The 24,047-nt window shown below is 35.8% G+C and overlaps 2 protein-coding genes and 2 long non-coding RNA genes across 9 annotated transcripts; 2 read left to right on the top strand and 2 right to left on the bottom strand.

Annotated features, from left to right (window-relative positions):
- Positions 1-986: 986 nt before the first annotated feature.
- On the top strand, positions 987-2,461 carry LOC131427740 (uncharacterized). Its single transcript, XR_009229304.1, has 3 exons — positions 987-1,099; positions 1,164-1,316; positions 1,704-2,461. It is a non-coding gene; the product is annotated as an uncharacterized LOC131427740 (long non-coding RNA).
- Positions 2,462-6,013: 3,552 nt separating this feature from the next.
- Positions 6,014-8,327, bottom strand: LOC131427739 (uncharacterized). 6 transcript variants are annotated; one of them, XM_058591197.1, is made up of 9 exons: positions 8,216-8,327; positions 8,026-8,156; positions 7,901-7,969; positions 7,746-7,843; positions 7,558-7,689; positions 7,187-7,492; positions 6,797-7,132; positions 6,574-6,736; positions 6,014-6,525 (listed from the first exon to the last, which is right to left on the bottom strand). In XM_058591197.1, exons 5-9 carry the CDS (start codon positions 7,573-7,575, stop codon positions 6,350-6,352), a joined length of 999 nt encoding a protein of 332 aa, XP_058447180.1. In that variant the 5' UTR covers positions 7,576-7,689; positions 7,746-7,843; positions 7,901-7,969; positions 8,026-8,156; positions 8,216-8,327; the 3' UTR covers positions 6,014-6,349. The 6 variants fall into 6 exon arrangements, with proteins under 6 accessions (XP_058447180.1, XP_058447174.1, XP_058447179.1 ...); XM_058591191.1 differs by having other exon boundaries at positions 6,014-6,515; XM_058591196.1 differs by having other exon boundaries at positions 6,014-6,491.
- A 6,332-nt stretch (positions 8,328-14,659) lies between these two features.
- Positions 14,660-15,779, bottom strand: LOC131432106 (protein kish). Its single transcript, XM_058598193.1, has 4 exons — positions 15,595-15,779; positions 15,425-15,534; positions 15,244-15,372; positions 14,660-15,181 (listed from the first exon to the last, which is right to left on the bottom strand). Exons 1-3 carry the CDS (start codon positions 15,595-15,597, stop codon positions 15,267-15,269), a joined length of 219 nt encoding a protein of 72 aa, XP_058454176.1. The 5' UTR covers positions 15,598-15,779; the 3' UTR covers positions 14,660-15,181; positions 15,244-15,266.
- Positions 15,780-16,626: 847 nt separating this feature from the next.
- LOC131430618 (uncharacterized) lies at positions 16,627-18,549 on the top strand. The gene is made up of 4 exons (XR_009229545.1): positions 16,627-17,041; positions 17,500-17,715; positions 17,777-17,904; positions 17,978-18,549. It is a non-coding gene; the product is annotated as an uncharacterized LOC131430618 (long non-coding RNA).
- Positions 18,550-24,047: the final 5,498 nt, after the last annotated feature.

The raw sequence follows: 24,047 nt of genomic DNA, 5'->3' as shown, positions 1-24,047 counted from the left end.
ACAATAATTCGTACACTTATTAACTTTCTGGCTGGAACCTTTTCCGTTACCAATTAAAAAAAAATACACAGCCACTGCCGTTGAAAAAGAAAACTCATGCCACTATATCCTCTTCTGACACACAGAGTATGGCCGTTTCATAAATATTCCTCACACGTCGAAAATCTTTACTCGTAGCTTACAACCATACACGCGCAATAAAAAACACTTTTTCTCGTCGCCACTTATTATGTCCGAAACGATAATTATCTGGAAGAACTTTTCGGGGGTTTCGGTAGTTGTTAAATAAAACATGTTGTTTGCTTGAAGTCCAATCGAAGAAGAGACCGGCTCTTTCTCAGACCATACTTTTATCTTTTATTTTCAGGTAGTCATTGTCGTAAACACACTAATTGAATGTTACATAATATCTAGATAAATAGTTCATAGTAAAGCGCAGTTACACTGAAAGAATTTAATATTCTGAACGCTGATACAACAGATATATCAATGTCATTAATGTGTTCAACAATATTGATGCAAAATTTTTGGGTTACCTTTTGTATATCTCGTACATCATAATTGGTAACGTTTGGCCGTTGATGCATACCTAAAGTAAACTCTATCGCATTTTGCTGAAAGTGTTTTATATATTCATTGTGAGAGAAATCGTTATGAGTTGTACTACCATCAGATATCTTAATCTTACATGGAGGCTCATAATTTTTTGAATCAATAGTGTTATTTCCGGAATCAAGATGTTGATCACATTCATTCGAATCAAATTTATGAATTTTCAAATGCTTTTTAAAGCCGTATATATTCGAAAATAATTGTATGCATCCTTTGAATGTACACTTATAACAATACTTAGCAGGCAACTTATGAACACGTTGAATGTGCTCTATCAATTCATCTGCTGTCTTCTTCTTCTTCTTCTTCTTCTCCTTTGATGTGACAGCTGTCACATCTGTTTATGGCACAGCTATTTGCTATAACGCCAGTCAGTTTTTATGTCGTAATTATGGTGATTATGATTGTTATATTTGTAATTGAAGCTCTTTTAGGAAGTTTATTAGCTTTTTGATATTGTTGATATTTTTTGTTTCGAACACTTCTGGTATTCTGAAGAACGATTGCAGTTTGTGTTTATCTCGTAATTGGATATGTTTTGTGCATTGTAGGATTATGTGCTCCGATGTGTTCGGTGTTTCGCATAAGTCGCAGAATCTTTCATCCTTTTTGTTCATGATGCTCAACCAGTATGGTGAAAAATCATGGCCAGATATTAATCTGTTCAGAGTTCTGACTTCGGAATTGGATAGCGGCAGGCTATGGTACCAGGATTTATCATTGATTCCTGTTTGATATTGGAAAAATTTACGTCCTTTGCCTTGTTCTTGTGTGTATTTCACGTACCATTCTTGAACATCTTCTATTATCGTATACTTGCATATGTTTATTGCATCATGTGGGAAAATTTTGTTGTTTGCTTCAATCTCTTGTTGTAATCCTAGTTTTGCTAGCCTATCCGCTGTTTCATTTCCCCGCACATTAATATGGCCTGGTATCCATTGTATCTTCGTATCCATCTTAAAGGCCATTCTGATTATTTTGTAGATTGTTTCGTCCTGTTCTTCATTTTCCATTTGACTTTTTATCAGCTCACATCCTGATTTTGAATCCGTAAGTATAACGGCGTTGCAGATTTGATTTTTTTCCAGGTATTGCAGTGCGACATATATAGCCTCCAACTCTGCTGACATGCTGCATACTGAGTTTTTCAACTTTAAGCTGAGACGATAATTGTGTGTTTGATCAAATATACCTATCCCACATGTATCTTCGACCTTTGAGGCGTCAGTGTAAACTTTTGTGCAGGTATGATATTTGTTTATGAGGAGTCCAAGTGTTCTTTGTTTAAGAACTCTGTCTGATGTAGACTTCTTATTGCTTGTCTCTTCGCCTAGATCACTTTCTATCATTATCGATACTTTTTTCTCTACGTGCCACGTTTGAGATGTTTGAGTAATGATTTCTTTATATTTTAGAAACATTAATTCTAGGTATGTTGCCTTTTTCTCTGGCAGATCGGCTTCATTTAAGCCTTTCAGCTGATTCCATACTGGGGTATTGTATTGTGCATGCCTAATTATCTCTCTAGTTGTTATTAGTTCTCTCCTGTATTCCAAGGGGTGTTGGCTTGCAATTGCACAAAGTGTATTGATTGGTGTGGTTTTCGAGCATCCAGTCACTTGTCTTAGGCATGCATTGTAAGCAATATCCAAGGTATGTGCATTTGTCTTATGGGCGTTTGCATACGTCGACGCCCCGTAGTCTAGGTATCCGCGAATAATTGCATTGCATATCAGTCCCATAGTTTGAGGATGCCCTCCAGTTCTGCTGCTGCTGATAACTTTCAGCATATTTAATCTGTCTACTGTATTTCTTTTCACTTCTCGGATATGTGCTCCGAATTTTAATCCTCTATCAAAATTCAAGCCAAGGTGCTTGTGTACGTTTGTGGTTTCAATAGTTGTTCCATTTATTTTAATTCGTAGGTCTTTGTTACTCATTTGAAAGAGCATAGCCTTCGTTTTATTAGGGTTGATCTTCAAATTCAATTCGTTTGTCTGAGTTACTAGTTTGTTTACAAATGTCTGTGCCCTTTGACTGACCATCTCTACTGATTCACCTTCAATTATTATTGAAAAGTCATCTGCAAATTGTATCAGTTCTGTTCCCTCTACACGTATATCGTGTAATGCCAGTGTATATACGTTAAATAGCGTTGGTGAGAGTACGTCTCCTTGAGGCAGACCGTCATTCACCGTACGTGCAACAATTCCTGTCGTTGATTGTACCTGTACTTGCCTCCCGGTGAGAAATTCGTTTATCCAGACGCATACTGCTATAGGCATGCCAATCCTATGCAAGATTTCATTAAGAGCAATCGTTTTCACTGAATTGTAGGCATTACTGAGGTCCAAAAATATAACAGCGACTACTTTTTTTTGCCGTTTTATATTCATTATTTTGTTTGTTATGTAGCTCAGCGCAGTGGATGTAGATCTGTGTTTTCGGAATCCGAACGACGTATTCGGTAGAATTTTATTATTCTTTAGGTATGTTTCAATTTTGTCTAATACCGCCGTGTTAATTACTTTCATTAGGCAGTTGAGCAATGATATTGGTCTCAGATTATCTGTGATTTCTGGATCATATCCTGGTTTCGGTACTGGTATTATTTTTATTATTTTGAGCTTATGTTCTATTCTCCCGGTTTTCCACATATTATTCAATTCATCTATAATAGTATTACGGACATCAAATTTGGCATTTTTGAGCATTTCATACGTCATTCCGTCCGGCCCCGGGGCAGAAGTTTTTCTTTTGCGTTCCAGGATCTGATCCCATTGGCCTACGTCTAGGATGTTTTCCGTTGTCGCCACTCTTCTTAGCTCCTCGGGATATTCTTCTGATCTTGGGAAATGTTTTTCCAGAAATTGTTCGGTCATTTCCGGGTCAAGTAGAATCGGCGTTGCATATGGTCTCTTGCTTCTTGTGAATGCTCCAATCTTTTGCCATAAGATTCTCGAGTTGGTTCTGGGATTTATACTTTCCGCGAATTCTATAAATTTCTGTTTCATAAATAACTTTTTTTTGTTGTTAAATATGCATTCTCTTTTTTTCATCTCGATTAGATCCTGCAGTTTTCCAGTGTGATTGAATGTTTTTCTTGCTTCGTTTTTATTTTTCCATGCGTCTTCTATTTCATTATTCCACCAGTATTTTGGTTGGTAACGGTTTTTTTGTTTGCAGGTTTTAATAATTTTTTTTGTTTCATTTTGTAATTCTCTTATGTTCTTGATTTTCGTCGTGTCTAATTCTCGAAATTCTTTCAATAATTTTTTCTTGTTAATGATTTTCTCTTCAGTTTTTCTTGTATCCGTATCGATTGTTATTTTTATTACCATATGTCTGCTTCCAATGCTGTAATCTAATATCTGCATTCTGGTTTGTTGATAGATTGTGGGGGCGCAGAAAACTAGGTCTATTGTTGAGGGTTGTTTGTTTAGTTCCGCTGGTATGTACGTTGGTTGTCTATTGTTAAGGAGAATTACGTTTTCGTTTGTTATTATATCGTAAAGGGCTTCTCCTTTGTTATCCGCATGATGCTCGTCCCAGAGTCTATTGTGGGCGTTAAAATCTCCGCCTATAATATATTTTTTCGTTTTGCTCACCTGTCGTATAATCTCCAGCATGCTCTCTTTGAATTCGCCAATGCTTGTACCCGGAGATGCATAGATGGACACTACAGCTAGCTCTAAGTTTATTATAAATCTTCCTACAGTTTGTATGTTTTTTGTGGGTTTCAATTGCAATGGTCTGCTTCGCAGTGACTTGTGCAGAATGATCATGGATCCTCCATATCCATCCTCTCGTGAGCTGTAAAAGTTATTGTAATTTGTAATTCTGTATTTCGTTTTTTCATATTCTGTTTTTGTCCAGCATTCCGATATTAATGCTATCTCGTATTTTTCTTGATTTAGCACCCGTATTAGTTCCGTTTTGTTTTTTGTTATGCTTTGTATATTACATTGTATGATGTCAATCATTTATGTGTATATTAATTTATTTTCGAGTTTTTAGGGTAGTTTTTTCTTATTATTGTATTGTAGACTACTGACTGGCTTGCCTGTGGGTGTTCAGTGTCCATCTGTTCATCTATTTCGGGTATTGGTATTGTTAGTCTTGATTGTTGTGTTTGGTCAATCTTCCACTGTATTTTCTCGAGGTCGTTCACCCGATAAGGGTTAAATAATGCTGTTCCATTTACTTCCGGGATGTTTTTTCTTTTCTTGACATCCTCCTTGCGAGTGCCAGACTTGTTTTCCTTATTGTCTTCTTCAGATGTTCTTTTTATGCTTTGTGATGATCGTGTATTGTTTGATTGTAGTCTGGTGCGGTTTTGTTCTTGGCTTACTTCTGCATATGTCTTAGGTAGTGTAGGGTATTCTTCAATATTGTTCAGCACACTATATTGATTTTCTGTATATATTGGGTACATCTCTTTGGCTTCCATCATTGTCATATTGGTTTTGGATAAAATAAGTTTTAGGTTATTTTGGCGCTTTCTTTCTGGACAATTGTAATCTCCAGTTTTGTGTTCACCTACAGTTTTGCAGTGTGCACATTTAACTGGTTCCTGGCATTCCGAATATTTTTCGTCTTCGTGCGTCGTTGCACATCTGTTGCATCTCTGCCGTGATCTGCAGTTTTGTGTGCGATGGTTGTATCTTAGACAATTTTGGCAGAATACTGCCTTGTTGGCGAATGGTTGAACCATATTGTTACAGCAGAATAATCTAACTTCTTTAGGAAGTTGGTTGCTGCGGAAGGTTACTCCGATGCGTGTTGCCGGTACCTTGACACCGTTGTCATAGCGATGAAGTCGTGTCACTTCCAGTATTGGGACTGAGCTGTTGATGTTAGCTTGGATTTCTTCTATCGTCATTTCAACTGGTACTCCAGAGATCACTCCGGATATCGTGAGGAAATGTTTTGGGATGTATACCGTATAATTGAGATCCTTTAATGATTGATCTGCCTGGAGTTGGTTGGCTGCTTTCGCTGTCTTCAAAATTATCATCAGCTTTCTGCGTCCGAGTGGCTTGATATTTACTACATCTTGTCTTATATCTGCTTTTTGGTTCAGAATTTTGCCAAAAGTTAGTTTATTAATATATCGGCTTTCGTCGATGTTTTCGGTTAGCTCTACTAGTACTCGAAAGGGTCCTCTGTCCATGTTGTCGTATGTGTACACCGTTCTTGGGCGTTGAACTTTGGGATTTGACCCTCCTCCGGGGTCGCCACCGCCTTTCATTTTGCTTTTTCACTCTCCTTCTGTCTTATACAAGTTTTGTTTTTCTTTCCGACTCGAAAAATCAACTTTTTCACTATTAAAATCTTATATTAAGCTTAGCACTCCAAAATGGCGTCTTGACTCGACCAATTTTTCCGTTTTTTGATCTGCTGTCTTGAATATGCAGCTGCACTTTGTAATGCAACAAGATATCATTATGTCTGACTATTCAGAAACTGTATCAGGTTGTTAATGGCCAAATAGCCTCCGTGCTCAGATGGTACTCCGTATACGAATTGCTCGATAAATATCCAAACCAATTTGGAGATTTTAGCGACAAGTAGTCCAAGTACTATATGTAGCTTTAACAAAACGTCGATACCCCGTACAATTGTTGGGAGGGTGTATATTATATCTTCATACACCACCATGCACTCGTTTACTGCTGTATCCAAACTGTTTCCAATGATAAGAATCTTCGGTGGAATCGGAAAATTATACTCCTCATAAATCTTCAACGTCCTGCTCAATGCAATGAATGCGTTTTCTTTGTTTCCTGCTAATAAAAACGTTTCTGCTTGAGACGTTGCTACAGTTGGCTTGAAATCCTTTGAGGCCTTCACCGGTATCAGAACCGTATTTAAGGCTAGAAGTAGAAGCAGTCGATAGTCTATGAAAAACTAATAAAAATAAAAATATATAAATTTATTTGTATTTGTTCGTCTTACCTTGCGATAGTTCACTATTCTGTAGAGCTTGACTTAAACTCTTAGCCGTGCAATCTTTTGCGTTTTTGTTAACATATATCGCCACAGATTCGAACATAGAGTTCCACTTCTTAGATGGATCTGTCGGATTTCCCAGTTCTAGTTTCCTGTAATCAATATCCAACTGAAATGACATTTGTTTTCGGGTTAAATTGAAATACAGTCATAACTGTTAAAATTATACCAATTGATATCCAAATTCTTCACCAAGATGAGGATAGTTTTTTATAATCTGAATAAACTTGGAATACTGGCGTAAATCAACCTTTCTTGCAGAAAAGCTAATTTCCCACTGGGTCAATACAGTCGTCCAAGGAAACTTATTGATATCCAACCATTCTAACGCAAGTGTTACTTCAGATGGATGCTCTACATTACGAATATCACCATTCTTCCTTGAAACGTGCTGCTGCTCTTCCAAATCTCGCTTACGTTCGGATTGTTTGATGTAATTAATACGACTGTACAATTTACCAGCGGGATTACAACGGCTTTTGGCTTTCGGTATGTAATATGTATCCTAACGGAAAATATTATAATTTTCGCATGATATTTTCATTAGCTGTATTATTACCTTTCTCTCCTTTCGAAACAGTCCAAAAATAACTTCACTCAAGTCGTCTACAACTTCAGCCGAAGTTTTACGGTTTTGATTCAAGTGGTACTTTGCAACAGTATCCACAACTAACTTCCTCCCACAATTTGATAGGGGATGCGTTCCAGCAGATTCCAATAATTGTTTTCCGAATACTGTTTGCTCCAAAAGTTCTTTGAGACGATCTGGAGATAAACCAGGTAGAAGTGGTCCGCTCTTTGCATTAGTGACCGGAATTTCGATGACAACGGAATCTTCGTCTTCCGGGTTATGTTCTGACTGCGTCTGCAAAAAGAGTTAAAGATTTTCAGGAATTTTATTGTAAATAATTCCAAATTGTTAATAAATACCTCATATGTAATTGTCATGTCATCATTCTCGTCATCTTTATCGAGAATATTTTTATTGCTATTTTTAGTTTGGCTGCAGTTTGGTTTGTTATCAACAATTTCACAATTGGAGTCGTAATATAATGCAGTTGTCTGTAATTATACGATTATGTGATGTACAGTACTCAAATTCTTAATCACAAGCTCACCAGTTTCAGATCTAAAGGTTTTCGGTATTCAAAACGACTGCCTCGTTTAAACCAGCACCATTCTCAGCTGTATCAGGATGCTCTTCAGTTCCAATGTTCTGAATAAGAAATGAACAAATGTTGACTTCATATGCAAAATATAATTGAAACAGAACCTGTAAAGAAATTGCTTGATTGCAGTTTCCAGCACTGACCTTCTTTGATAATATAACGTTACCTAAATTCTTGAATACAAATCAAATTAGTATTATGTAAAAACTTCTCTTAAATCACTACTCACGTTTCGATTTCGCCAGCTGATTATTCTGGACCACAACTGATTAGCGTCAATTTCTGGGTATAATTCTTTAACAGCAGAAATAAGTTCTTTTACGTTAAACGTCAACAACTCGATTGTTGTGATTTTTGCTCCTGAAAAAAGCATAATATGCCAATGAGATTGAAAAATTGAATAATTTATTCTAACTTACTACGGAATATCTCCAAATCGACTTCCGGTGCTCCATGCAAGAAATCCGCAATCAATTTTAATTCATCGATTATAACAGGCGTCATTTTTGCGTTCAATATTTTTACCTTATGATTTTTTTCGCACTGAGAACAGTGTTGAATTTCATAAGGTGCTGCAATGAAAACATTATGTATAACGTATGAAATTCATACTGATTGTATAGAATTCATAGTTACCTTATGAGAATTAGAAATTGTAATGTTTTTCCGATTCTTAAGGTGAAATGTAGCGGAATGCGAAAATCGCGTTTTTGATCAATTATTCAAAAACTAGACCGATTTTCGAAAAACCAAAAACACTTAAGTTTTCGAAATCAAATTTATCATAACTAAGTATTCTTAGAATTTTGAAATTTTGCTTTGCCGAGCCGTAATTGGTTTTTGAAATGTATAAACGGTAACTGTTCCGTTCCACGGGGATGATTTTAGAACTGAAAAGTAGTATTTATAGCAGAATTTCACAAAGAATCTGAAAATGCAACTCAAAATTATAAAATTTTAGCTAAAACAACCGAAATTTGAAAAAGTTTACATAAACTTTTCCGCATTTTTTTATTGCTTGCGCGCTGCTGTTTCGTATTGAGGTGGTGTGAGAAATGCACGGTGGGCACGGTGGCATTATATCGTGAGACAAATTTACATGTAAAATTATCACACGAATTTAATCAGTATTGTGTTTTGTGTTGAAATTAAAACGAATACAATACAATAGAATATAATGACATGGGTATTGTAAGAAATTGTTTATTTTCTAAGTAACTGTTATTTATAATGCTAATAATGTCCAATTCTGTTGAGTTCAATACATTGATGTTGCTGAAGCAATAAAACCTGGCTGTGTGATATCGTATAACAGGTATTATTTTAGATTGTAGCAATTTTTATAGCAAAACTATAACTTCATCATTGACAAGCTACTGAATTAAATACAAACCAAGTATTATCCTGATATAAACAATGTGATAAACATTGATAAACAACAGGCATATACATGGTTATCAAGTTGGTTAATACATATACATATAACCTCATATTAGTCATTCATAATTACTCATGATTTATAGCTCTAGTGTAAGAGTAATCACTAACAATAACGATTGTATTAGCATATATTCAAAGTGTGATGGATTCAAAATCCATTACGTTCAGTCTTTTTTACAAGCTAATATAACGAGAGGTAAACCCACTGCGCTCAATCATTGAAAAAAGTTCTTGTTTCTATGTGTCCGTTTTTCTTGGTATGCTTTGTGCGACGGTTCGTTCAACTGAAGCGGATAAAATTTTGCGCGCATTTTATGACGCTACATTTCACCTTAAGGTGAAGTTTATGAATTTTGTTAGTCTATTTGCCTGAGTGGATAAATACAGATTTTTATTCGAGTAAAACAGTTTTTCTTTGAAAATATCTGGCATCTCTGATCATAATAGACACGCATTTAACGGCTGTCCGCATCAGGCCGATCCGAGCTCTCCGGCGTTTACTTTTTCTCTGCTTCGGCTATGGCTGAGCTGCACATGCACAGCCATAGCCGAAGCAGAGAAAAAGTAAACGCCGGAGAGCTCGGATCGGTCGGATCGGCCTGATGCGGACAGGGCTTTAATCATGATCTAATAGCTGTTGGAGTTGGAGCAATTGAAGAATCCGATCAGATTGATCACCACGAGGTAGCGTTATGGTGATTCTTTTGACATATCCTATGTATTAAGAAATTTTGGATGAAATCACTCCTTTTTTTTTTTTGAACGGCCAATAAGCCATCCGTCAACATTCACTTTGAAGAGTAATTTCGAATGACTCGGCACTCGCTGAGAGTAAGTCATAATAGAGAGGCAGAGAAAAGTTTTCTCTTTCGTCTGGTGTTAAATTTAATACTCTATATTCCATAGCTCGATTGCAATTTCTTTCGAAAGTGGAAGTTGTCAGGTGGCTTATTGGCCGTTCTCAAAAAAAAAACTACAAGGTTCAGCCTCATGGGGTTGTTCGAGCCATTGATGTGGAACAAGGCAACCAAAATTTCTTATGTTCTGCAATCAAACTTTCAATCAATCGTCACACTTCAATCCGCAATTGCAATTGCAGAGTCTGTCTAGATTGATCTTGATTAGGAACTAACACCGAACATTGTTTGTTTTATGGCCGACGAAATTACACCAATATCCCAAATGTATGCAATTATATCTTTGTACATACTTGCGTTACGATTTTGATATTAAAGCTCCTCTTCACTAGTCTTGTGTTCAAGTTTTGTATGCAAACAGTTATTTTTATAACGTTAAGTTTCTCTACCATTCTGCGATTTCGGTTGAAGCGATAATGGTTTTTCTCATTATCAATCGAGTTCATCTTATATAAATTTGAAATAACTCTTAAGCACTTAAAATTTACCCAATTTCTCAGGCGAAACGACATTACATAGAATTTCATCCAAGCTTGCATGACACAAGTTCAGAGCATACCAATCAAATCGTTTTATGGCCAGGGTTGTGAATGGTACTGGAGAATGAGATGAAACAGCGGACAGTCAAACCGCACAAATGGTAGCTGTCGCCGAATGAACTTTGCCGTGACTGCAGCGGATAAAAATGTCATATCTCATGACATTTTCTCTCGTGGATGTACCCGTGTGCTCTCATCAGTTTCTCCTTTCAAATTCTACAGCTTTCGAGAGACGTCCAACAAAAAGGCTCAACGTTGAAATTCGTTTTATGTCTTTTCTCACGCGGTGTATGGAGACATTATTTATATATATATATATATATATATATATATATATATATATATATATATATATATATATATATATATAATGCTTACGGATATTAAAACGAAAGTTATGTATTAGGGGAAAATAGTATGAATCATCCCATCTTAGCCCCCTTTTTCAAATAAACTTATTCTTTCAAACATGCAAACATGCTTCTTGCAGTAACATTATCTTTCCGCAGGACCTTTCGGTTTTGCAATTTTGCAAATCTATCAAGACCATGAATCAATATGTTTCTCAACATAAATTAAACTTGTATACTACCTTTGTTTCATAAGGATTCTTAGTGTCAGTAGGATCATAGTACTAGCCACGCACTGATTCAGTACACCAAGAATCGGCTGCGAAGTCTGTTGTAACAGAAAGGAAAAATTCCACAAAAGGAATGTAATGCCAAGACTTTGCTTTGCAATATACATAAGTTTTTCTTCGCCGTAGCAATACATTTCGAATATCATATTAGTATGTCGGATTTCATTAGTTAAAATAAATATTGTTTTTATCAAGTGATTTACTATTATTAATTACATTAAATGGAAAACATTCATTTTGTACATGATCTTATAACTATTCCATGTTGCCCGTCAAGCAATATTGACAGCGTCGCTCCCACTCTAGTGCAGTTCAGAGCAGTCACAACCGATATGACTATCCAGTTATAGAAATCGACCGTCCCACGACAAAAGGGCCTAACTGCAAATGAGAGCCTCTCTTTGTTTACTTTCTCTTTTGATTATTACGGAGCCACTATTGCAAATTCTTTAAAGTTTCTAATATAAATCAAAGGCTTGTAGTTTTACCTTGAAAGTTTTGCGAAGAGTAAAGCGTCAAATATAAAATCAGTTCGGTAAATCGCGATAGAAAAAATTAACAAAGAGAAACTGTCATTTGCAGTTAGGCCCTTTTGTCGTGGGACGGTCGAAATGTCATGACATTTCGAGCTCGCGACATATATATGAAAACTGTGAACGAAAATAAATGCAGCAGCTAAATACCTATCCAGAATGTACGTACACTACCGCAGAGCGAACGGTGTAGCTTTGACTGCTGTGAGAGAGTGCGACAAAATGAACTGTTCTCCATGTTGCTGTCGTGAGTCGTGGCTCTCACGACTGCACCTAGCTATCGTGTCATTGCGTGTTGGCTACTGTTAAACGTAGCAGCTGAGCGTATCGTTTTGCCTGTCTTGCTGTCTCGCAACAACCTACCTCTAGCATACTACGCGTAGGACTGAAACTAGCTATAATTTCGCTTCTATTTATAGATTCGCGTGCTTCCAACAGCTTTGCTTGTGGATCGATTGGCCAATCAGAGCGATGCTTTCACTTTGATATATCGCTTACTCCTTCAAAACCGTCGTCTATGGCAGGGAAATCCGATATGCCGAAGAATTTTAGCAGACAAAATAGGACACTGCTCGCTACTAATCAAAATTTCAATCATTTATAATTGAAAATACGTGGAAAATACGTTCAAATTGAATCGTAGAAATATTTCCAATCAAATAGTGAAATAAAATAATAATTGATACAAAATATACTGAGCTGTAAGTGTTTAAAACCTGACCACTTTTCTACGTGTACATTTTCCTGAATTTATAATTTGCACCCCTAATAAAGATGTGTTCCACATCAAAAACCGACATTTTTTTTCGAATCTTCAGCAAAAACTGAAAATTATCACCATCGCTTAGTTCAAAGCTCATCACTCGAGTAGCGCAGTGATCGCAAAAGAGTTGGTGGATTCTTCAATTGTTTTGATGGATGTGGACATGGTGCACCATGCTGTATCGCTTTTCGGGAAATTACTGATGGGATTGGTTGATTACTATCTGTGATGAGTGCTGAGCTTCTTATTAAACTCAATTCATGCGTCTAACTACCAGAATGGTTGGCAATGTGTAGCGCTCTGCAACGCACACACATGTTATTTCAAATGTTTCTACTATCTGCATCAAATGCAGAGAGCTTTTGTATTATTATGAGCACAGTATCATTCTAACAAAAACATGCTCTTAATAGAAAAGAATAGCATTTTACACTCAATGCAGAACCCTTTTCGAAATCAAAGTTTTCCAGCTGATAACTTTCACTCTGCAAAGCTCTCAAATTTACCAACGATCTTCTTAAATTAACCAACGTTGTTTGTTTGTGTGTAGTTACGACGCATATAGCGATTCGACGCTTATTTTCTAAAAATTTCTAAATAACTTGGGGAACGTGTTAATTGAGCCAATTAGTTCTGAAGGGAAAATGATGGATTATCTTTGTTAACTTTCTCTTTCGATTATTCTAGATGAACATTAAAAAAGGTTCCAAGTTCAGATGACAGTTTATCTTTGTTTACTTTCACTCAGGCAAAAAATATATGGAATTTCATAATGATTTCGTATGGTTTTTAGCCACAAGAATATCGTAAGCGAATCATAAGACCGCCTTATGAAATCACGAAAATTGGAATTCCAATACAACGCCTTATGAAATTCATACGTACTTTTTAGGAATATTGTGCGAAATTTCTATAAAAAACATAACTTCTCTCATATATTGTGGAGTTCATAAGTTGTTCGTATGAAAACTATTATAGTGATAGATGAGATATATGTTGCAGAGGTATATTGTTCATATTAATCTTATGAAATTATGATTTTGGTGATTTTTGATGCATCATAAGATTTGCCTTATGATTTTTACTACTCAATTTGCTTGAGTGTTCTCTTTCAATTATTACGGCAAATTCCAGTAATTAGCAATAAATTTTACAGTGCATATCAAACGTTGATGGTTTTTGTTATTATTCTATGATAAGTGTTAGATGGAAGGATTGCTGATGGGACCGTAATAGCCGAAAGAGAAGTTAAACAAAGAGTAACTGTCATTTGCACTTACAACCTTTTCTAATGTTCGTCTTCTATTACGGTACTCTCAGCAATCATTGTCACGTACATGGAGCCGCAAAACAACCTAATTTTAAGTACATTCCACCCAATTTGGGGTTCCGTCCAATAACATAATTTTAGATAAAGTGGCTCTAGGTAGTTTCGTAAGGCACGTGCAAAAAATACTTAAAATAAATAAATAGGTACTTCCCTCTCAGCAAGCGGTTCTACTCTGTTGGTCGTTGCAGAGATGCCGTTTATACAAATTTATCTGTATTATTCCAATTTTTACATACGCATACAAATTTTATACAGATATCTCAAATTGAATACAGATTTATACAGATTTCACAATAAGTAAGAAAGGAAAAATAAAACTATTCCACTTGAGCTATCTGTTAGTATTTGATTGCAGTGCCTAGATAAAAACTTATTAATCAACGGACAAATCACAAATTGAAATGAAGATCTTTTGTGTAGATATTTGATGATGAGCACTAGCAAAGTAAAGTTTTGACATTACATTCCTTTTGTGGAATTTGGCCTTTCTGTTTCAATAGCCTTCACATCCGATTCATTGCGTACAGAATCGTTGCATGGCTAGTACTACGATCCCACTGACACTTTGATGAAACTATTAAATTTCGTCGATGAACATTCCAGTAAGGGCGACAATGACCTATGAAGATATGAGGAATGAATGTTCATTAAATCTGTTATTCTATAACCACAATCTATTGGAGTGACATCGTTTAGCATCATTTTGTTGCAGAAAATGCATTTTATTAGTGAATACAGATAAATACATTTTTTTTATACAAAGCAATACAGATTTTCATTGAAAATATCTAGTATCTCTGTGCCGTACGATGGCGTATCTGAACTGAACACTGATTTCTCTCCAAAGCTGATAGGGTCTGCCAAAACATAATTTCAATTCCTTTTACTTTTAAATTGTTGACTTCATAGGTTGACGTGGGATTCCAGCGTTTGAGTTCAATGTCATTGAACTTTCAATCCAGAGATGTCATTTATACTCTGCTACAGACTCTCATAGTAACAGACTGACGAATACCTCTTAGGGAACCAAACGAACCGTCGAACTCCCATGTTCTTTTGGCTCCTAAAGAAGTATTCGCCGGTCTGTTACTATGAGAGTCTGTAATCTGCACTAACGATATCCTTGTGCAATACAGGAGTATTTCGTAAACAAAGAGAATCTGTTATTTGCAACTTAGGTTTACAGAGTTAATATAAATCGTGAAAGGGTTCACAGACTAGGTCTATTTCAACGAGACAGTACTTGTTTAGAATTTTCGGAACTCAACTGAAAAATTACTATTACCAATATTATGTACGCGATACTGATTATGTATAGAAAAGAATCGATATTGCCATGAGCACACAAGCTAGTCCAACCCAAGGAGATTTTCTCTCACCAATTCGGGCCAATTTCCAAAAAATACCAAGCATGCTGAAAAACAGAACTTTATCTTGAGAAATCAAAACAATCGCATTGTACAAACCCTGTTTTGTTTCTATCAATCAGACTGGGGACGATAGACCGAAGATATGCGCAAGTACATATCATCAACAGAATCACCGAAAGTAAACTTTGAAAGTTGAATATTGCACTCTATAAAATGAGATACTGATTATACATTATATTATATATTAGGATGACTTCAAAACATACCATAATGATACAATGGCGCCAACCTTTTTCTTTCTTGTGGGTATTCTGGCTGCGGATCTTTTAAATTTTACAAATTTTAAAACACGTCTTGAAAATATAGAAACACGAAGAAACGACGACATTTACCAAAACACGTCGCTCTTCAAAATATAAACGCTTAATAAAAGTTACTCGAAAATGAGTGAGATAATCAGAGATGCCAAGTAAAAATTTTAAATATCTGCAGACAGAGTCTGTAAATCTGGAAAAAAAATCTGCAGTCAACAAGTATGTCTTGCTGGCAGCAATTTCTCTATAAAATATGACACGCAAAACTGACTTGGCGAGCAAAAATAAAAAAAGGTCGCGGAAATTTCAAAAGTCTGCGAGAATTTCAAAAGTCTGCACAGCAAAAAAAAAAACAATGTCTGCAGCACTATTGCCCCGTTTACACTTCTGCTGGTTGCCAGCATGCTGGTGTCAGTGTACTGCCCTCTTAGGAAAAAAACGTTCAACGGTGGTCCTTCGTTGGTCTAATACTTTGGATCATTGGACCACAGTTGAACGTTTTTTCCTAAGAGGGCAGTACACTGACACCAGCATGCTGGCAGCCAGCAGAAGTGTAAACGGGGCATACACCCCAAATCGACGTGAACATTTCATAAGGGCACATAAACCAATGAGAGATTCTCTTTGTTTACTTTCTCTTCTGTTAATAACACCTAAATTTTCACGTCCACTCAGCAAATTTGCATATAAAATGAAACACGCAGAAAAATGGGGCTTGTTTAAAATAACAAAAGTGTTAGTAGATTTTTAAACTCAAAGACTGTTTATTTAAAACTACAGTGTGATTGTTTTGAAATATTTTTGTATTTAACAACAACAATGATATCAGTTTCAATTTAAATTAAAATTATTGCAAAAATAAACAACAACAGCAAATTAATCGAATATTCTATACTGTTAAGATCAATCAGAATGTTTATTGCAGGTAAACAAAACTTAATTCAAAACAATGAATAATAATAAAGTTGATTGAACTCAGCTTCACCTTTACATTAAAAAAATATTTGTTTGTTTCTAACAGGATGTGTTTTGCAATGTGATACAACCAAATTTGTTATTTAAATTAATCAACTAAATTTAATTTGTTTTCGATCAGTGCAAACATTCGTTAGAATAACGAATGAATGGCTTTAACATAATTTTAACGTGTACCTTGATAAGTTCAACTGCGGAGCAGGGATGCCAGGTTCACAGATTAATCTGTGTTTCACAGATTTTCAACTTTCTGCACAGATTTTAAAAATGGCACAGATTTTCACAGATTTCTGAAAATGACCTGGCATCCCTGCTGCGGAGAAAAAAAGTACCATTATCCGTGGATCAGTAATGAACAAAAGAAAGCGCTCAAATTTTATTAAAGTTCTATTTTTGGATATTTCTGTGGCAGTAGTTTTACGCCGTAAGTATGCCAATTTATCATTCTCCCAAACTGTTTTCGATACTCCTCGATTTAGCCAACGAAACATATTGCCATTATACTATCTACGGTATTTATATGCGAGCATTAGCCGTTCTCTTCATGAGAAAACGAATTCTAATCAAATTTATGATATATTCCTATTCCCTGCTCGAACCGGAATAATATACACCATTTCATACTACCTATAACCATAATTATTTTAGCATCTGGTTCTCTGGCTTTTGTCTCATAAATTTCATTTTTTTTATAATCACTGACACAGCTGTGCCCGATTGATTAATAAGTATCGATTTATGATTACATTCATGTTCAGTCCCTAGTTTTCTATAGTTAAGAAACTATCCAAATTTAATGAATAAATCAATTTAAGAATTATTACCATACTACGCAAATTGTCTAGTTCTAGTAAATATCTAACTTATATCTCGTGAATGTAGGTTATGTCGGAGGAGAATAAAAATATATTTTCATCCTTCGATTGTACATCGAAGCAATCGTCACCTGATGGGATAATCAATTATGTCGCGCAAGTGTCTTTCAACCCTGGTGATTCTTTAGAGGATATTTATGAAGAAATCGATTGGGAATCCTTGATATTGTGAAATTACTCCGTTCATTAGGAGTATGCAAAAATGTCATTAACAAATTCATTGGTATAAATGGTGTTTTTTCAAGTGAAATATGTTCATTAGATTGTATTTTTTTTTCAAATAGATAATGGATACGATATCGAATTACTCAAAGTTATACAAAGAAAATAAATTGAAACCCTTGTTTGCGAGCCGTACCTTGCAGATCGAACAAGAATCATATCTGGTTTAAACTCCTGGAGAATCTCACAGGTATCATCATTAGTTCACTAGATAATGAAAACATCTTTTTTCATAACAATTTAATGATTTTTTATCATTGTAGAACCGGCCTCCAATAAGTTCACCTTTGAAGTCAAGTGAGAATGTTAGTAGCACCCACCGAAGTCCAATGAAAAGCGAGAACTGTACTGCCTCTTTCTTACTGAATAATTCAGCCAGAGGTCAACGGATCCTGAAAGTGTACGAAGAGACGAAATTATTGAGTAAAACAGACAGGAGAAACATTACGCACATAGTCATCGACGAGTACAAAGACCGCTTTGGAAAATTGACTCACAAGCAGCTTGAAGACCGGGCAGCGGAGCTTAGTAAACTGTTTTCATCGGAATCTACGGTATTCATCAAAGCCAATTAATAGCCAATATTTAAGACTTTGCAAATCTTATGAAACAAACGGTAATATTGAGGGTCTACAAATTCATAGTAGTTCATAGTAGTAAGAAAATAATTTAAGTGGTTAGTCACATTTAGTGTGTTCGAGGTCTGCGAGATAATATTGTTATTTAGTCGTATATTTGTAATCACCGTTGAACTGAAAAAAGGTGAACCATGAAATCATCAAATTTGAATTATTATTTTAAGATCGAGGATTTTTTGTATTTCCAAAGGTACTAGTATACCTATCCTAATTTTTGAATAAAAATATAACTTAAAACAAAAGTTGAGATTTATTTAAAGAAATCCATTTTCTCTTTAACGACAAAAAAACCTTTGGTTTAGAACAAAAAATAAATAGTTATTCCAAATAAACGATTTTTTTAATTCTAACTAGTGTATTAATTGATTCAACTAAATTTTGTTTATTTAAAATAAATCATCGAATGTATTGTTTCTTTAATAAAATGATTGAAGTAAATCAACTAGCAAAAGATTTGTTTTAAAAAAAATGTACTTCGAATACCGTATCCATCAATTTAATTCAACAAAATGTTCAGTGAAATGAACTGATTTATTTTTTGGAAAATAATGTGATTGTCTCGAACCAGTTATTTATTAATATTCACTAGAAGTCTAAGTTGATTTTATCCTCAATTTGTTTTCCCCGAACTGAATTGAATAGTTGAATTTATTGAAAAATTGTTTGGTAATAAAAATGACAGGACGTGTAAGAAAAACATTTTTGATTTTAAACAATATATTAGTAAAAATAACTAGACCAAACAAATTTAAATAAATATTATTGTTTGTAGTTTCAGTCAACAATATTTGTTGAATCTACCCAGATTTTCTTTTGTCACTATATCAACAAAATAATTCGTTGTTGTAAACCCTGATTTGATCAGTTTTACAATTTTTTTCTCTGCGTGAAGAAAATATCTCCAGCTTTGTAATAGTATCATACATGTAACGAACAATTGCGTAATAACGCAGATATAATCGAAAGAGAAAGTAAACAAAAAGAATCTGTCAATTGTTTTAAGGTCCTTTTGAAATGTTCACGTCGAAATCTGCAGATTTACACTCTTACCAGCCGCTACCTAATTTTGGGTCAAAACCTACCTAAAATCAACTAAAGTGCATCTCCCCAATTTTGGGTAACGAGTGATGACCTCAAAATTTAGGTAACTGTAAGTTTAGTACAAATGTTATGCCATAACAAAGCACGCTACCCATTTTTACCCATCAACTCAAAGTTTGAGTAGATAACGACCTAATTTTGGGTAGCTTACTAAAGTGCATCTCCCCAATTTTGGGTAACGAGTGATGACCTCAAGATTTAGGTAACTGTAAGTTTAGTACAAATGTTATGCCATAACAAAGCCCATTTTTACCCATTAACTCAAAGTTTGAGTAGATAACGACCTAATTTTGGGTAGCTAACAGAAGAGTTCGACAATGAGTGATTTCTCCTCAAAAAATAGGTAGAAATGATTTTCAGTGTACAGACAAATCTGCAGATCTGGCATCTCTGAAGATAATACTCATATGCAGAAAAATGGAACATATCACACTTTTTTTTTGAGAACGGATAATAAGCCACCTGTCAACTTATAATTTCGGAAGAAATTGCAAGTGAGCTATGAAAGATGGAGTAATAAATTTAACACCAGACGAAAGAGAAAACATTTCTCTGCCGTTTACTATTATGACTTACTCTCAGCGAGTGCCGAGTCATTCGAAATTACTCTTCAAAGTGAATGTTGATGGATGGCTTATTGGCCGTTCTCAAAAAAAGTCGTGATATATATATATATATATATATATATATATATATATATATATATATATATATATATATATATATATATATATATATATATATATATATATATATATATATATATATATATATATATATATATATCTTAGAGCAAATTCAGCAGCTGCAAGATTCATATGGGTGGTCTATAATATACCTGAAACGGGAACAAACGTATCCCCAGCAAGCCGCTCTAGTTTAAATTATTCGACCAGCTCTACTGTCAAATTTAAAACTTGTATACGCTGCCGTTTTATTTTTTTTCTATATTTGAAACACAGATAAAACAAAGTCCTTGCTGGGCCACCATGTTTTTGTGACCATAATCTTTTTCGCAAAGACGAAAAGAAGTAGTATGTAAACATAAATAAAAAATTGTTGATGCTAAATATCTCTGATTTGTTGAAACAAAGTTGATTTTTATATGTTTGATTATTAATGTGATATCGTTATGAAACGTGCGGTGCTAAATTGCAATACTGACTTTCACAATCGATGAAGTGTTGTATTTGTTTACTTTGCTCTCACTCACTGCCAGCTTTGAAGGCCTCGATGGACCGAGATGTTGGTTACGATAGCACTGGCTAGAGCGCCTTATTGTTGCCACCGGGCTGGATAAAACGCTGCTGGGGCTGCCAGTTTATTTTGTTATAAATTCTAGAAAAAACTGGCAGCCCCAGCAGCGTTTTATCTGTGTTTCAAATATAGAAAAAAATAGAACGGCAGCGTATATCAGTTTTAAATTTGACAGAAGAACTGCTCGAATAAATAAAACTAAAACGGCTGGCTGGGGATACGTTTGTTCCAGTTTCAGGTATATTATAGACCACCCATATGAATCTTGCAGCTGCTGAATTTGCTCTTAGGGCATATACAGTAGTGTTTTAGTTCTAGATGCATAATTTATGCCAGTTACAAAATTTAAATCTGGATTTTTTAACAAGAAAAACTGGCAGCCCCAGCAGTGTTTTACTCGTGTTTCAAACATACAAAAACTAGAACGGCATCGTAGACCAGTTTTAAATTTGACAGAAGAACTGGCCGAATAAATAAAACTAGAACGGCTTGCTGGGGATACGTTTGTTCCAGTTTCTGTTCTATTGTAAATCTTCCATATTGAGCAATTTGACGTCTCTGTTACTCACACCGATGCAGAGTGCGCAGATCTATTCATATACGAAATTAGAATGTGTGCGAGCCGAAGTCAAAGTTTGTTGTGGGTTCAATTTTACACTGAGGTAAAACATTTTTTACTCATAATCATACACTGCGAAAAATGCATATAGAATTTCGTAAGCTATGAACTAATGAACCAAGTAGAAGACAGTTCCATTACGTGATATAGAGTTTCATGAACGATTTTATGTCTTTCTCAACTGTTCTCTTGGCATTGCAGTGTTTTTTATTGCATATATGGCTTCAATAATTGGCACGATGCGGCTCGACAAAATTCACTGGGTTATTTCGACATACTCACACTAGCATTAACCTTTCGACTGCTGAGAATAGCCACACCAACACATTCGCACGTGGATTGGACTATAGAACGTCTAGCTGCTGAATTTGCCCTTAAAGTCAAACCGCATTCGGCCGACATTCCCATCGCCGATCTTTTTTCGCTCTTCGGTTATGACTGAGCTGCCGGCGTGCGCATGTATAGGTACGCCGGACCCGACATAAAATTCATATCTTTGACAACGATATTCCTCACCGAGCTTTTCGCACCGTAGCAACTGTGTCGAGTCCGGCGTACCTATACATGTGCACGCCCGTGCTCAGCCATAGCCGAAGAGAGAAAAGTCAACGCCGGCGAGCTCGGATCGGCCGAATGCGGAGTGCCCTTTATGGACTAAATAGTCCAATCTACGTGCGAATGTGTTGATGTGGCTATTCTCAGCAGTTGAAAGGTTAATGCTAGTGTGAGTATGTCGAAATAACCCAGTGAATTTTGTCGAGCCGCATCGTGCCAATTATTGAAGACATATATGCAATAAAAAACACTGCAATGCCAAGAGAACAGTTGAGAAAGACATAAAATCGTTCATGAAACTCTATATCACGTAATGGAACTGTCTTCTACTTGGTTCATTAGTTCATAGCTTACGAAATTCTATATGCATTTTTCGCAGTGTATGATTATGAGTCAAAAATGTTTTACCTCAGTGTAAAATCAGACCCTGTCAGCTTGGAGCGATCTCAATCTTCAGTTCAGCAACGCCATCGCACGGCGTCTCATTCAACATGTCATGTCAATTGTATGGATGCACAGCCCTGCTATTTTGGCGCGCACGAATTTGACATTTCTCTCCTCTACTCCTATGTATGAGATTCGATGCGGACTCACCTGAGGGCGACATGCTCGCAAAAAAGGATGTTGCCAATGATTTGTTCGGGAAATGTGAGAGCTGGATATCTTGTTAATATGATGTCTTTGGTAAAATTGAATCCACAACCAGTGCTGTCAACTGGTTTTTCCAAAAAACTGTATTTGGCGGAAAAATCTATCTGTACAATATCTTTCTCGAAAAATCAAACATCGATTTAGTACGGAAACTGATTTTGCGACCAAAGAAAAAAGGTCGCTCGACCTGGTTTACCCCTATGGAATCCAACACAAAAATTGAAAATCGGTAATTATCTGTATGAAAATTGAAATATCGGTATTTTCAGAAAGCATATCTGTATTCCTGTATCGAGCCCAAAAATCTGTATAAATACCGAGAAATCGGTATAGTTGGCAGCGCTGCCCACAATGAACTTTGACTTCGGCTCGCACACATTCTAATTTCGTATATGAATAGATCTGCGCACTCTGCATCGGTGTGAGTAACAGAGACGTCAAATTGCTCAATTAGTCTCAACTCAAAATTCGAGTTATGTCCAATACCCGCATACGCATGGCTGCCAGACGGGTGACTAAACGCTGCCAGCTGGAAAAATATGGCTGGCAGACATTCTGGTGACCGGCTGCCTCACCGCTGCCAGGAATACAACTCAAACGATACAACCGTATCCACCAGGATTTTTCCACATTGAAATCTTTGACATTTTCAGCGAAGGTGAGAAGATGAAAACGCTCGGCTAACTTGGATACAGGCGACTTTGTTTTGTCAAATTGGATTTGACAACCGTAACTGAATCAATTTTGGTAGCCTTCTGGTGGCCATGGCTGCCCAGGTAGCCAAAACGCTATGCGGGTAAGCGTGTAGATACCCTCTCAGCAGGCCGTTCAATTTTGTTGATTTTTGATCGCTTGTTGAACGATATATTGCACGAAATATTCGTTCAATTTGCTGGAACGGTTTGTTGTTGTTTTTTCTCTTGCAAAAATAGTGTGAAAATTAAGTTTTACCTTTACATAGAAAGAAAATTTGTTGTTATTCTACGTGAAGTAGAAGTATTGTGCAGGTATGTATTGTTAGTTTAAACAAATGAGTGGAGAAAACTTCAGAAATTCTGCAGTAAAACTAGTCCAACGGGGCTCCAACTCCTCATGCTAAAAATGGCTCAACAATGGACCTCTGTCTGCCGGGTTTGTTGAACGAAAAAAATAGCATTCGGTTCAACGGTCTGTTTCAAAATCGGCAAACGAAGGACCCGTGTTGGCCTCCCGTTGAACGATTGATTGGACTTTCATTGGACCAATGATACAACGTATTGGACCAATGAAGGACCACCGTTGAACGTTTTTTTCTAAGTGGGTAAATCTAGAACATTGACACCTCTAAACATAGCTGCCAATTTTAAATTTAAGTTACAAATTGAAAAGTATGTTCATAATCAGTGGGGCATATTTTCGTTTTAAATATGTGAAAATTTATGAGAAAAGCGGCTCGTAAACCAGAAATATTATTGTCATTTTTAATGATTACTTAGTAATGACATTCCAAATTTGTATGGAGAATTCATCTAC

The sequence above is a fragment of the Malaya genurostris genome, chromosome 2, assembly GCF_030247185.1.
Source record: "Malaya genurostris strain Urasoe2022 chromosome 2, Malgen_1.1, whole genome shotgun sequence".
Lineage (NCBI taxonomy): Eukaryota > Metazoa > Arthropoda > Insecta > Diptera > Culicidae > Malaya > Malaya genurostris.
Note: the sequence above shows the minus strand (reverse complement) of the source record. Positions and strands in the feature narration are given on the sequence as shown.

Bases quoted from the DNA above. Each gene is read 5' to 3' on its own strand.
- LOC131432106 (XM_058598193.1), bottom strand. The intron at 15,373-15,424 runs GTTTGTACAATG...TCTGTTTTTCAG, and splicing joins ATTGATAGAAACAAAACAGG to CATGCTTGGTATTTTTTGGA.
- LOC131427739 (XM_058591191.1), bottom strand. The intron at 7,133-7,186 runs GTAATAATACAG...ATTTTCCGTTAG, and splicing joins TGTTTCGAAAGGAGAGAAAG to GATACATATTACATACCGAA. The intron at 6,737-6,796 runs GTATAATTTTAA...ATGTCATTTCAG, and splicing joins AAGAATTTGGATATCAATTG to TTGGATATTGATTACAGGAA.